At 33.9% G+C, this 14,259-nt stretch overlaps 3 protein-coding genes across 7 annotated transcripts; 2 read left to right on the top strand and 1 right to left on the bottom strand.

Moving 5' to 3' along the window:
* The first annotated feature begins 2,546 nt into the window (after positions 1-2,546).
* Positions 2,547-4,636, top strand: LOC105130740 (thioredoxin-like 3-2, chloroplastic). The gene is made up of 5 exons (XM_011033399.1): positions 2,547-3,164; positions 3,538-3,612; positions 3,738-3,804; positions 4,307-4,324; positions 4,413-4,636. Exons 1-5 carry the CDS (start codon positions 2,836-2,838, stop codon positions 4,515-4,517), a joined length of 594 nt encoding a protein of 197 aa, XP_011031701.1. The 5' UTR covers positions 2,547-2,835; the 3' UTR covers positions 4,518-4,636.
* Positions 4,435-12,052, top strand: LOC105130739 (pumilio homolog 4-like). 5 transcript variants are annotated; one of them, XM_011033395.1, is made up of 12 exons: positions 4,479-4,523; positions 5,631-5,669; positions 6,235-6,927; positions 7,294-8,155; positions 8,260-8,830; positions 8,915-9,056; positions 9,163-9,270; positions 9,416-9,628; positions 9,710-9,820; positions 10,685-10,879; positions 11,255-11,429; positions 11,534-12,052. In XM_011033395.1, exons 3-12 carry the CDS (start codon positions 6,247-6,249, stop codon positions 11,569-11,571), a joined length of 3,096 nt encoding a protein of 1,031 aa, XP_011031697.1. In that variant the 5' UTR covers positions 4,479-4,523; positions 5,631-5,669; positions 6,235-6,246; the 3' UTR covers positions 11,572-12,052. The 5 variants fall into 5 exon arrangements, with proteins under 5 accessions (XP_011031699.1, XP_011031697.1, XP_011031698.1 ...); XM_011033394.1 differs by lacking the exon at positions 4,479-4,523 and adding an exon at positions 5,183-5,415; XM_011033397.1 differs by lacking the exon at positions 5,631-5,669 and having other exon boundaries at positions 4,435-4,523.
* A 152-nt stretch (positions 12,053-12,204) lies between these two features.
* On the bottom strand, positions 12,205-14,136 carry WTF9 (Ubiquitin carboxyl-terminal hydrolase family protein). Its single transcript, XM_011033400.1, has 2 exons — positions 13,698-14,136; positions 12,205-13,663 (listed from the first exon to the last, which is right to left on the bottom strand). Exon 2 carries the CDS (start codon positions 13,624-13,626, stop codon positions 12,385-12,387), a length of 1,242 nt encoding a protein of 413 aa, XP_011031702.1. The 5' UTR covers positions 13,627-13,663; positions 13,698-14,136; the 3' UTR covers positions 12,205-12,384.
* Positions 14,137-14,259: the final 123 nt, after the last annotated feature.

Raw genomic sequence — 14,259 nt, forward strand, 5'->3', positions numbered from 1 at the left:
ATAAACTATAAAAATATAAATATTTTCAACTCATTAGAATCTCATCATTTCATTATTTTTAACAATTTTGACCCTCGCTTCCATTCAAACTATTTATCAAACAGAATTTTCATTAAAAACATAATCATATTAGACCAACACACCGTTCATAAACGCGGTGATCATATATATATATATATAACATTTTATTCTGACATAGCCACCTACAGAGCTCATAATAAATAATAATGACCTGATGAAGACTCAAGAGGTATGGATTTACAGAGTTTTCTTTGGCAAGAAGAGACCAGAGAGGGAGCGGAAAGAGGAAGAGGTGCCAAAGACGACAGGGAGCGACTCTGGTGCGCCTCCCTAGAAATAGTTTTTTTAAAATAAAAAATTGACGTGGGATCAACAAAAATCCTTACCATATAATAAAATGATATGTTATTTTTTAAAGAAGCTGTTTTAATTCGAGATTTCTTAAAAAGAAAATACTAATTAATTAGTAAACAGATATTAGCCTCTCTAACAAAATCTGAAAGCAGCCTAGATCATTTCTTTCCGTCAGCGAAAAACCACTGTTCATAGAATCTTTAGCGTAAAAGTTGTTACTATTCAGAGAACTGCTTTCCAAGATAATTAATTAGGGGATGTTTATTTTTTGAAAAGTAATTTTTAAAAAATATTTTTTAATATTTTTATATTTATTTATTATTAAAAAAATTAATTAATAAAAAATACTTTTTAATTAAAGAAAAGTTTGATATGGTTTTAATAAAGTATGTTTTTGAAAAATTTGAATAAAAAATATTTTTTGGAAGTTGTAAAAAATTTAGAAATATTATATTATTTGCTAATTATATCAAATTTGACCCTCAAACTTTTGATTGCTCTATATATATATATTTGAATATTTATTATTTAATTTTATCTCTTATAATTTAATTTTTATATTAACTTTGGTCTTTTTTTTTATAATTGTTATTTACTATTTTCTTATTATTTTTTTATTGAAATTTTTTATCTATTAAATTTGATTCTCATTTTTTTTATTGTTACTTATTTTATTTGAAATAATTTATGAAATGTTAATTATTATCACTTTAATTTTTTCAACTTTAATTTTTTTATTTTTTAGATTTGATCTCTATTATTTTGATTATTATTTATTTTATTTAAGATAGTTTATGAAATTATATATATATATATATTAATTTCATTCTTATTCAACCTTTTAGTTTGTAAAATTTGTTTCTTATTATTTTAATAAACTTGAGAAAAATAAAATGCTAATAAGTTATTTTTCATGACATAATCAAAAACTAAAAAGTGTTTTTCAACTTATTTTTTATTACACTACCATACATTGAAAAATAATTCACTTTCTCGGAATTCATTATCCAAAATAAAACTACTTTCTAGTAATTAAACAAGGTTAGTTTGATATATTTTTTTAAAGTGATATTTGTTTAAAAATTTATTAAAATATTATTTTTATTGTTTTTTAAAAAATATTTTTAATATTAGTATATTAAAATAATTTAAAAATATTAATTTGAAGAAAAATAAAAAAATTAATTTTTTAAATACTTTTGAAACACATAAATAAACAAATATACTAGAAAAATATTTATATTTTAAAGATCTTGACCAATAACATTTATTATTTGTACTTTTCAATTAGAATATGATGTGATGATTCAATAATTAAATAAATTGTTATTGCTATAAAAAAGAAAAGTATTGAATTTGATGATATTCTAAAAAATCTAAGTAGTTTGGGAACAATACTCATATCTTGAATAATCAGTTAATCTTTTAATTCAGACAATCTGATTTATTTTTTCTAGTAAAGGCAACTCAAGGTGGGTGTATACTTGTATTTTTTTTTTTTGTGAATTTGAGGATTTTTTAAAATTAAATTAGTGATTTTTAAAAGAAAATACAATAATATTATAATAAGATACTATAAAAATAACTATACATAAATAACAAAGATCTCAAATCCTTTGTTTAAAGAATTTATATTCTATTTATAATTTATAATTTTTTTTATAAAAATAATTAAAATGTAATATTGTTCCGGTAGTATTAAAAAGAATATTATATGTTTTCTAATGTTGGTGAAAAATATTTTTAAAATGAAAATATGTAAGTATTTAAAGGATATAAAAATATCTTGATCTTTAGAAGATTTATATATATTTAATAAATATAAAAAAATAAGATCTAAAATATAATATTAATATATATTAGATTATTATTTTAAAAATTTTGTTTTTCAGGACATTAAAATCATTTAACAGTATTAATAAAAAATGAATTTATTTTGATTAATTTGATAATATCCAATGAATTTCATGAAAAAATAATATAACCTCAATAACAAGTTTTGTTATTTTTTTTTTTAAGAATAGCAAAATTCTAATACAAAGGGCAATGTCTCTCTAATTACAATGTTTTACTGATGTGTTTTAATTTTTCTTTTTAATTTTAATAACAAGTTATCATACATCAATACGAGATTACCCTGTCCTTCGGTGCTGCATACAAGTACGAGATTACCCTGTCCTTCGGTGCTGCATAAGAAAACTGATACCTTGCCAAGACTGCAACCTTGAGCTGAAAGTCCAATCGAACGGTCAAAAAAGCGTTCCAGTTCTGATATTTCCTTTGATCTTTTCAACTAGTATCTTGTGGAAGCCACCCCCATAATCCCCCAAAAAAACAGGAAAAAAAAAATCTACCTTTCCTTCCTCCTCTTTCAGGGCATGAAGGGAACCACAACACATGTCTCTTTATATTGAAATCTAGAGTTTCTTTTAGCAAATTGCTATAATTCCTTCTTCAAACATGTCTAAGATCTTACACAGCCTACCATCTCTCAGATTTCTGTCTCCAAACTCAATACCACGTGACCCATCACGTGACTTGTCAGTATTAAGCAGTCCCATTTCATGTCCAAATCCCGCAATTTCGATTTTCAAGAAACTTTCTTCCCCGGGAAAATTTGATTTGCCGGGGAAAAATAGAATCTTTCGTGCTTGGAGCCAAGAGGGTTCTTTGCAAGAAGTGAATGATTCTCCTGTTTCGTTTGAGTTGGAGCCCATTTACAGTGAGAGTCAGTTTGATCGCGTGATAGCAGAGGCACAGCAACTTGAGGAATCTGTTATCGTTGTTTGGTGTGTGGTGTTAGTTTGTCTCTGGGTTTTGTTTGAATTGGTTAGACTTTGCTTTAGTTAGGGCTGTTTCTGCATCTGGGCCAATTTTTTTTTCAATGAAAAAAATATGAGAAAAGGAGCAAGTTCAGATTTTTTTTTACTCTCGTAGCAGTTTCGATAGAATGTCTTTGTTTGTCATGTTTTTGTTCCAATTGCTTTGTTTCTGAAACTGGTTTATATGGTTAAAGAGAAATCGTGGCAAACGGGAGTGCAAATTTTAATCTTTGTGGGTTTATTTGTGTGTTCTGAGTTGAACTTTAAGTAACAGTCCCTTCTCATCTGGGATAAGTTACTGTATAACAATTGGTTTACATGGTCATATTTGCTCTTGTAGGATGGCAAGCTGGTGCAGAAAATGGATATATTTGAAACCAAAATTGGAAAAGTTGGCAACTGATTACGATAGAAGGTTTGCTCTATTTTCGTTTCTGATCGTCTATGCCTTAATTAGAGGGGAATTGCCCATTGGACATGTTGAAAATTGTATAGTTATTGAGAATGTTCCTTATTTTTGTATTCACTGATGCTACACAGATTGCGGTTTTACCGTGTCGACGTCAATAATGTTCCACACAAACTTGTTACTCGTGCAGGAGTCACTGTAAGTCTTATGGTTCCATATACTTTCTGTAATTCTTCCTTCTTTGTAACTTTATATCCAACAGCCAGGAGAAGTTAAATCCGATTTTAACTGAGCAGTTATAAGTTATTCTATCTAGGAAATAAGAGATACAAAATCATTTTGGGAGGGGGAGATCTAGGGCTGGAAGAGGGTTGAAAATTTAGTTTAAGATCACTTTGAGAGGTGGGAATGGGTCGATTTTTAGGTTCTGCCTAACCTCATGAAACATTTAACTAGTTGGTGAATAGTTTAGGAGCACTGGCTATTTCTTGTCATAAATTCCACTCCAAGGCCATTCCTGTCGCAAAAAACTTTTAATATGCACAGGCATATCAAAAAACAAAGAACGCAGGCATTTTGAAGGTTAATCCCATGTTTTCTGTTTGCTCCAGCAAGATATACATTCCAAGCACTTGTGATTGACAGTTAATTGTTCGATTTTTCATGTATTTGTTTGCTGTGGACTGTGAAATCTGTGCAGAAAATGCCAACCATTCAGGTAATTGCCATTTTGATTATATGTTTTTGAGATTCAGTATTTTCCTTCTGCACTTCTCTTCCTAAAGCTGTTTCTCTTTGTTTTACAGCTATGGAAGGATAGCAAGAAACAGGCAGAGGTGATTGGTGGTCACAAAGCATATTTGGTCATTAATGAAGTTCGTGAAATGATTGAAAATGAGGATACCTTGTGAATTATGGTATTGCTCGCCATTCTTTTTTCCTGATCGGTATCTCTTTATTTCTGCTCTTTTTTTTTGCTCTGTAAAAAAACATTACAAAGAGAAGAAGACTGTCTTTTTTTTTTAATGATTTCAGCTTTGGTTAAATAACCTCATCTGCTGCAAAAAGATTAGATGCGGAATACTGATCTGCAGCAAAAAGAAAATATACTTTGAGAAATACAAAATAAAGAAAAAACCGGTGCCCTCATCACTGCTAAATCAAAATTTTGTTTTTCTCCTTTGTTTTGTGTTAAATTGTTTAGGTGGTGATGGGCCTAGGATTGATATCCCTCGGACAAGGCCCATGGACCCTCGTCCTGCATCGGGCCGGGTAATATTTATAGGCCCAAGAAGTGCCTGGCCTAAAATATCGGAGTTGAAACATATATATTTATAAAATTAAGTTTATTAATGTGATAACACGTCAACTATTAATAATAAACATATTAATATTAACATGTTATACTCAGATGGCAAGTGTATAAAAATATTAATATATCCTGTAATGGTGTTGTTAAATTCAATAAATATTATGAAGACGAGACTCAAATGTAAGAATCTTTGTGGTCTCTCTCTTTTATTTAAATATAAATATTTATGGTTTCATGGGAAAATCGTAAAATGCATTCGATAATTTAACAGGTTTATTAGAGAAGGTAGATGTTGAGAGAGAGAGAGAGAGTTTAAACGACCTCGACGAGAATGCTGCCCATGCACGTAACGACCGTCTATCACCGTCCATTATCGATCAACGGTCCTCACAATTCCCTCTCTTTTTTCACTGTCTATAAAATAATAAATAAATAATTGGAAACAGAAAAACTGACCGTTTCTCAAGAATCTCCTCTCTCCATGCTCTCGCTCCCCTGTAAATCCTCTCTCTCTCTCTCTCCCCTCTTTTTTTCCACGATTTTTTATATTACCTCTCATTAGTCAAGGAGCTCTCCTCAATTCTAGACACGACATCATTTGTTGCTTAACCCTTTTTCCTAAGTTTCAAATTTGATTATTGTCTGTTTTAGATTCTTTTAAAAAAATAAAACTATATGCGTGTATTGATTATTTATTTATTTATTTTATTAGGTTGCAGTTCTTTCATTGATGCGGGGGTTAATCGTGAAGGAATGGAATCTTGATGCAATTAAAGATTTTTTTTGTTTGATTTTAATTTCTTGAAGCACTGTTTGATTGCTGAGAAACAACGCTAAAAAAATGGAATAAAATGTATGAGCTTTTCCTGAATTAATTAATTTTAAATGCGTATATGCAATAATAAAAGCTCGATTTTCTTGCTTGATTAATTAATAATATTTATGCGATATAGACAATGTGCTTAGATTTTAGTTTATTTTACGTCTGGTTATCTTTTTACACGTCTGGTTATGTTCCTGTGCTCATTATGTTTAATTTTTCTTCAATTTTATATTCCAGAAAATCCTAATCTTGCTAAATGTGCCAGTTTACTCGACCCCTTCGTCTTAAATTGAATTTCGTAATTTTTCTCAGCGACCGACAGAGAATTAGTGTTATAGTTTGGATTTTTAATTTTTAATTTGATCCCTTTTTTTTTTAAAAAAAAAAAAGAGTTCTGTAAAATTTCTTAGCAAGTAAACATATGGAATTCGTGGGGAGGTTTGGATTTATTTATTTTTGATTTGGTTGTTTATTGTATTTTTCTTATTTTCAGTTTCTTTGAGAGATGTTCACTGGGAGCAGTAACATAGAGATGCTACCGACTGTGGATGATTATCTACAAGGGGGGTTCGGTGGTAATTTAGAGGATAATTTGCAGAGTGAACTGGAACTGATTCTACAAGCACGGCGTCGTAATGAACGAATAGAAAGGGATCTTGATAGATATAGGAGTGGCAGTGCTCCGCCTACTGTTGAGGGATCATTAAGTGCCGTGGGAAGCCTTTTTAGGAACTATAATTTGAGTGACATCAATAATGTCACTAGTAGTAACGGTAACTGTAACAATGTGGTTTTGACCGAAGAGGAGATTCGCTCGCACCCATCTTACCTTTCGTATTACTATTCTCATGACAGTGTTAACCCAAGATTGCCCCCACCTTTGTTGTCAAAGGAGGATTGGCGTGTTGCACAAAGGTTTCAGTCTCCGGGATCTATGTTTGGTGGTATTGGCAACTTGAGGAAGAATAAGGTGGTAGAAGATAGCGATAGTTCATCACTGTTTTCAATACAGCCAGGACTTTCAGTGCATAAGCTTGACATTGATTTGACAGAATTGAGTAATTCAAGTAGAAATAATGTCATCAGGAATGCTTCATCCAAGTGGCTTGATAGAGGTTCGAGTGATCTTGGATTGCAGCGCTCCAGGCTTGGTGCAAGGAGGAAAAGTTTTGCTGACATTCTACAGGTATTGGATATAGCAATATAAAAATAAAGAGCTTTTACGAGAATCAACTTGCCAACTGTTTAATAATACTACAAGGATTGGTAGCTGAACATCAGGAATTTCACATTGGGTTCAGCCATTTGTGCATAAAATGATGTTGAAGGAATTTTTTTTATTAAAATTATGGCAATTATCAAAGTCTATTTTAGCTTATCGAGGACAAAATGTTTGCACTAGTTGATAAATTTTAAGGTTGAAGAATGAGACTATGAGTGAAGCAAATTTATCATTAATTAAGCAAATGCTAGGTATTGCGTTCTATTGTATCTTTTATATGCTAGGTGTTGCATTTCATTTTGCTTTTTAAATGACATTTTTATGTTTCAGGAAGGACTTGATCAGCCCACTTCCATACCAGGTCAACTATCTTCCCCAGCAAGTCATACTACTTTTGCTGATCTTCTGGGTACAACTGGTGAATGTGATCCTAATCAAGTTGGGTTACATGATGGAATGGAATCCCTGGAAGGCTTGTATTCTGGAGCAGCTACCACTGCCTTCGCAGGAACTCAAAGCCATAGCTATACATTTTCTCACTCCTTTGCATCTGCTGTGGGCTCATCATTGTCTAGGAGTACAGCACCTGAACAGCAGCTGCTTGGGAGGCCTGCTATTTCTAGTCTACATCCTGTTGGCAGCAGAGTTGGTCCTATTGAGAAGAAGAATGCTGTTGGCATGACTGTCCAAAATCATCATTCTTCTGGGATTACCGAGCTTGGGGAAATTGCCAATACGTTGTCTGGATTAAGCCTTTTGAACACTAGACTCACAGATCAAGAGAGTCATACACGAGGCCAACTGCAAATGGATCTGGACAGTGAGCCACATTTTCCTTTTAACATGTCAAATGGTGCTGACCAGGCTCTGCATCAGCAACTCATAGAAACATCCAAGGTAGAAAATCTCTCATTTTCTACCAACCATACTGATATGCCGAGAAACAACAGGATCATACCAAACAATAATGCTTCTAAGATAAGTTATAATGGGGAAGTTAGTATTCCCAGAAGAACTTCTTCTTCTACCAATCTTCACTCACAAATGAATTCCTTGGGCCTTGGAAGTTTGGAAAGATCAAATGTTTATCATCAAAATGCAAATATTCCAATTATGGATTTCACTGGCCATGTACCTGATGATTATTCGACACTGAAACTGAATTCAATGATCAAGAATCATTTTGACACAGGTTATCTTTGTTTCTTTTGACCTTTCACAGAAATTATTTGTACAACAAACGCTTGGATAGATAGATACGTTTCTTGCTGGCTTGAAATTTTGTTTTTGCTTTAGGTGGTGTTGGAATTGAGAATGGTTTCAATAGACTGGGAAATCAAGTAGGGTCTGATCTTCATTCTCCAGCTCTGGACCCCCGCTATACTCAGTCCTTGCAAAGAATGTTGGATTATGCAACACGTGCTGTAGCTAGTTCAAGTGAGCCTCCAGTTAGAGATTATTTTGGCACTTTGGAGGGAGGCTTGGACAGGATTCAAAAAGCTTATCTTGAGACATTGCTTGTTCAACAGAAGCAACAATATGAGTTGCCAATTCTAACCAAATCTGCTGGGTTGAATCAGGGATACCATAGGAATTCATCATATAATATTAGCATGCCATATCCAGAGAACTCAGCAGTGAAATCTATGCTTCCTTCTGTTGGATCTGGGGGTTTTCAGAGCGGGCAAGCTTCACACTTAGCTTCTGAGATGAGGAGTTCGATGGGAGGATCCACTGGGTCATGGCAGTCTGATATTGGCTGCAATGCTGAAAGAAGACAGTCTTCATCCTTAATAGATGAATTTAAGAACAACAAGACTGGTTCTTTTGAACTTTCAGACATTGTTGGTCATGTTGTTGAATTCAGGTACATATTGAATTCTTTCTGGTGTTTGTTTCTCTCATACAGTATCTGGAGTCTGAGTTTAACATTTCCTCTTATGCAATGCAGCACAGATCAGTATGGAAGTCGGTTTATTCAGCAGAAACTAGAAACTGCTTCAGTTGAAGAGACGAACAAGATATTCCCTGAGATTATTCCTCATGCTCATACCTTGATGACTGATGTTTTTGGAAATTATGTTATACAAAAGGTACATGTTTTTTTTATTTGAAATTCTAACTGCTGATTATCTCCTTTACAACTCCATTATCCGTGTATGATTTATTAATATTACATTGTTATTCTTGAATGCACAGTTTCTTGATCGAGGTACAGAAAGTCAAAGAATGGAGTTAGCCAGTCAGCTTACTGGTCATGTTTTACCTCTCAGTCTTCAAATGTATGGGTGCAGAGTAATCCAGAAGGTACTTTTCTGAGTCCCTTGTTGTCATAAATACATGTGCACATGTGACATGTCCATGATGCACCCACATGTGACATTCCTTATGTTCAAGATCATGTCCCTTTTCTGGCCATCAAAATTACTTAATGTGCTAAATCTGACCACAGGCTTTGGACGTGATTGACGTGGATCGACAGACTCAAATGGTGGCAGAGCTAGATGGCTCTGTCATGAAATGTATTCGTGATCAGAATGGTAATCATGTTATTCAGAAGTGTATAGAGTGTGTTCCAGGAGATCGAATACAGTTCATCACCTCAGCTTTCTATGGGCAAGTTGTGGCCCTTTCTACCCACCCTTATGGTTGCCGTGTTATCCAGGTTAAAAATTACTCACTAACTTTCTTGATGGAAATATATTATCATATTTGACTTGTCAATTTTTTGATTTGGCACCAACAGAGGGTCTTGGAGCATTGTAAGGACATGAATACACAGCAAGTTATTATGGATGAAATTATGCAATCTTTATGCGCTTTGGCACAAGATCAATATGGAAATTATGTCATTCAGGTATTGAAATTTTCCAGCTATGCGTGTATTGACTAGCAAATGAAATCCTTTGTTCCTAGGTTATTAGTTTGTCCAGTCACTCTTGCCCTGCATGCTAATCCTAAAATTTTAGTTTTTATCTGTCAAAATCCATTGAATATGAAAGATAATCAAGGCAGAACTAGTCTATGCACAAGATCAATATGGAAATTATGTCATTCAGGTTTTGAAAATTTTCCAGCTATGCGCGTATTGACTGGCGAATGAAATCCTTTGTACCTAGGATATTAGTTTGTCCAGTCATTCTTGCCCTGCGTGCTAATCCTAAAATTTTAGTTTTTATCTGTCAAAATCCATTGGATATGAAAGATAATCAAGGCAGAATTAGTCTGTAATTTACAGGGATTTATTTTTCTTCCTGGTTCAAATATTATCCTATTACTCTTATTTTCCAGCCAAAACAATATCTAACAATATAAAAACCTTTATAGACTGGAAAATTATTTCCGTGTGAAAGATCATATATTGCAGATATGAGTTAAGAAAATTAAGTGGCACAGCTTTTCTTTCCTGGACTGGTAATGAAGTCGTTGATGTGTAAGTGGAAGTATTGAGTGCCAAGTTATGAAAGTTATAATTTTTAATATCCTTTAAACCTTCACCTTCACCTTCACGGATTCAATTTTTGTCAGATTCACCTTCATCTGTTAGAGCGCTCTGCATCCATATTGACATCTCTATGTTGATGACAATATGGAATTGATCTTGTTTTTGGATTATGTTGCATCATTGGCATGAAATGGGTGGCCTTGTTCTGTATTTAACTGTTCCGCTATTGTGCTGCATCGTTAGTTTCCTGATGTTTATACTTTTGTTTTTCTATAGCATGTCCTGGAGCATGGTAAGCCACAACAACGATCTGTTATTATTAGAAAGCTTGCAGGACAGATTGTTTTGATGAGTCAGCAGAAGTTTGCTTCTAATGTTGTGGAGAAGTGCTTGACATTTGGTGGCCCTGATGAGCGCCAGCTTTTGGTGAATGAGATGCTTGGTTCCACTGATGAAAATGAGCCCTTGCAGGTCATATTAGCATTCACAACCCTTACCCCCTCTCTGTGGTCATATTGGAAACACATGCACACACAAAAATTAAAAGATTACAGATGTTTTCAAATGTGTTTTCTAAAACTAATTTGATTGTTTCTAGTCCAAGCCATATACCTCCATTGTTGTATGTTTTTTTTTTCTGCTAAATATTCTAAATATCCGGTACTCTGCAGAATCAAGCTTGATTATGGAACACTTGAATGATCATCCAATCTTAACATGCTCTTCTATCATGAATATCAAGATTACTGCAGCCTATGCTTTCCTCAAGGCTTCCAATTTTGGTTTTTATTTACTTTCACTGATCATTGCCTGGATGACCAATGTGTTTGGAATACAAAACTGCAGGCTATGATGAAAGATCCGTTTGGAAATTATGTTGTACAAAAGGTTCTTGAGACCTGTGATGGTCGAAGTCTAGAGTTAATTCTTTCTCGCATTAGGATTCATTTGAGTGCCCTGAAGAGATACACTTATGGTAAACATATTGTTTCGCGTGTTGAGAAGCTCATCATAACTGGAGGTGAGGAATCTTTGTAGTTTGTTCTTGGAAAATTCAGTTGCTCGTCTTTGCCTGGTTCACTTATAACCAGCGTCCATACATGATTCTTTCTCTCTCATATGCAGAAAGGCGCATACGATTGTCATTCACAGTCTCCTCCTAACTTGATTTAATCTGGAAACATGGAAGGCACGTTTTCTTTGACGCCATAAAAAGCAAACAGGGCATGCAAATTTTGTACAGCTAACATGGAAGGTGATTTTTGCAAGTTGTCATCTCATAGCTTTGGTCCTCCAAGAGAATAATAGATGTAAATAAGCAGGAAAACTGCATGCTTGCGGAATAAGATGTTTTCGTTTTTGTCAATATCTGATTGTATATGCAGCTCACAGAATAAAGGTAAATTTAGGCTAGAGGCAATTTATAGTTGGCCAGTCTCCTCTTGGAGGACAGTCGCAATCTGTCAGAAGGAATGGAATGTAAATGCTACTAGCAGACGTAAAAGTTGATCAGTTTCCTCTTGGAGGCAATTTGATCGTTTTGCTTCAGAAGACCAGCCCGTGTTTTAGATTGTTGCACAGGAATTGGATTTCCTCATCTTCTTACTGATTTGATTGGAATTTGTCGAGAATATTTTATTGTGATTTGTTTACATCAATTCAATAATATCCTGACAAGGGCTTGAAATTGCCTGCAAGTACTGGTCATCAACAAGCTCAACCACCTCTTTGCTGTAACTAGAGTTACGATATTCTCTTGGTGAAGTATTTTCAAATAATTAGTGATACTCTCAAAATTACATTACGAAATTTACACAACGATCGAGAGTTTGCACATATCAGTGGCTGAAATTCAATTAAGACGGCAGGTATAATAATCCAGTAATTAAAGAGGTTAAATGGACCAAGTACCTGAAGGAAGTGAAATCAGAATCATTCGACAAGAGTACAGCTTTCAGCTCTAATTCACTTCATCGTTACAATCTACCTATTTCAACACACTCTTGTTCATCAGCACAATCCAAATCTAAATCCAGTTTTGGACGTTCGACATAAGGATTGTTCACTCTTCTGCTCTTTAGAATCACCTGTGATTCCTTCATCAAGTTAATGTACTTATTCCTGATCCTTAACATGGGATGCCTCTCAATGGCCATTTTATCACAATAAGCCTCCTTAAGAATAGCAGTGCAAGTTTTATTCCTCAAAGACAGATAAAACATGTAGGGATGCCTTTCAAATGCTTTATGAACCTTCTGTGGTAACCCAAAATACTTCTTAAGACACAGAAGTCTCCTCCTTTCTGCAGAATGCTCAACGAACAAACAGAGCAACTCATGAAGAAACCCTACAACCCTTTTCTCAGCAATATCACTATTAGGATCCAAATGTGAATAATCCTCATATGGGGACACATATGGAACCTTTTGAAACTCTCTTAACCAAACCTCAATCTTCCTCCTTAGCCTCACACCCTTAGATGGGAAAAGTGGAAACTCAATTGCCTCCATAGGTTCATTGGAATACACTCCTTTTTTCATTGCATTTCTTTGCAGAACAGACAAAACCCTTTCATTGCTCTCAACGGCTAATCCCTTTAACCCTTCTTCCATCTCCACCACCCTAAAAGATCCATCAAGATTCATATCCAAACACTCCAAGAAATCCTCGGGCAAACCCAAATACCATAACATCCCTTGAATAACCTTCAAAGGCAACACCTTTTGTTTGCTCATCAAAATAAACTTCTTTAACCTCTCTCTCAGATCCTCTTTACAATCTTCATACAGCCTTCTCTCTTCTCTATCAATCTCAACAGCTTCTTGGGTCAATCTAAACCAAGGCAAATTATACTGAGGACCAGTGAACTCCTCAAAGATCGATGGGTACTGCCTCAAAAACCTTGCAACCTTGATTTTCACATCAAAGTGCAAGCCTTTCTTTGACACGTCAGAGATTGGGATACAACCATTGGGGTTTTGGGCTATCACATTTTTCAAAGAAATGACGGGTTTAAGTTGAATGGACTTGTGTATGTGCTCTATTGTGTCAAGGTATTGATCTTTTTTCCATTTCATGTACACATCTACATAGTTCTTGGTTTGTGTGCATGTATATAGTGGGTTCTTAGCTTTATGGTTTATAAGGGAAAAGATTGGATTTTGAGAAGAGTGGAGTAAGATTTTTGGGGTTTTAGAGGTGGGTTTTTTGAAGAACATTAGATTTAGGGTTTTAGGGGTTTTGGTGGGTGATTATAATGTTTGGGTTGTCCTGTGACTTCTATTACGGATGGAGGGGGGAGAAGATTTGGGTTGTCCTGTGACTTCTATTACGGAGCTTCCAGTTACATAGTTGGTGGGGATGACGGGTCGTTCATAGGAAAACTTAAGATACACCAAGGTGCTGCAGCTTGGGTTGTCTTTTTGGAAAATAAAAAAACGGAAAAACAAAGTTTTGTTCTTTTCCAATTACATGGCTTTCAATTTCGTCCGAAATCTATTCAAAATTAAACAAAATTGCCCCTCCAAGAAGGAAATGTCAAGTGTTCTTTTTCATGTATTCTGGGTGTGGAAGGGAAATATTATCTGATTTCTCATGTATTAAATTCATATAATTATCTTTTTATGTTGGAATCTAGAGTTTAGACAACACATTGGGTAAGGAAATAAAGTTTCTTCACGCAAACATTATAATTTTTTGTTGCTTTAATAGTAAAAATATTTACAGATCAACTTAACTATAAGAACATATCAATTTATTTAAGAGTTTCAATCACTCTTTATTTTTTTTTTATATATATTGAACAACTTTTAATTTATTTTTCTTTCCATTGGACTGTTATCCGATTATTT

This window comes from Populus euphratica, unplaced genomic scaffold, assembly GCF_000495115.2.
Source record: "Populus euphratica unplaced genomic scaffold, PopEup_1.0 scaffold29.1, whole genome shotgun sequence".
Lineage (NCBI taxonomy): Eukaryota > Viridiplantae > Streptophyta > Magnoliopsida > Malpighiales > Salicaceae > Populus > Populus euphratica.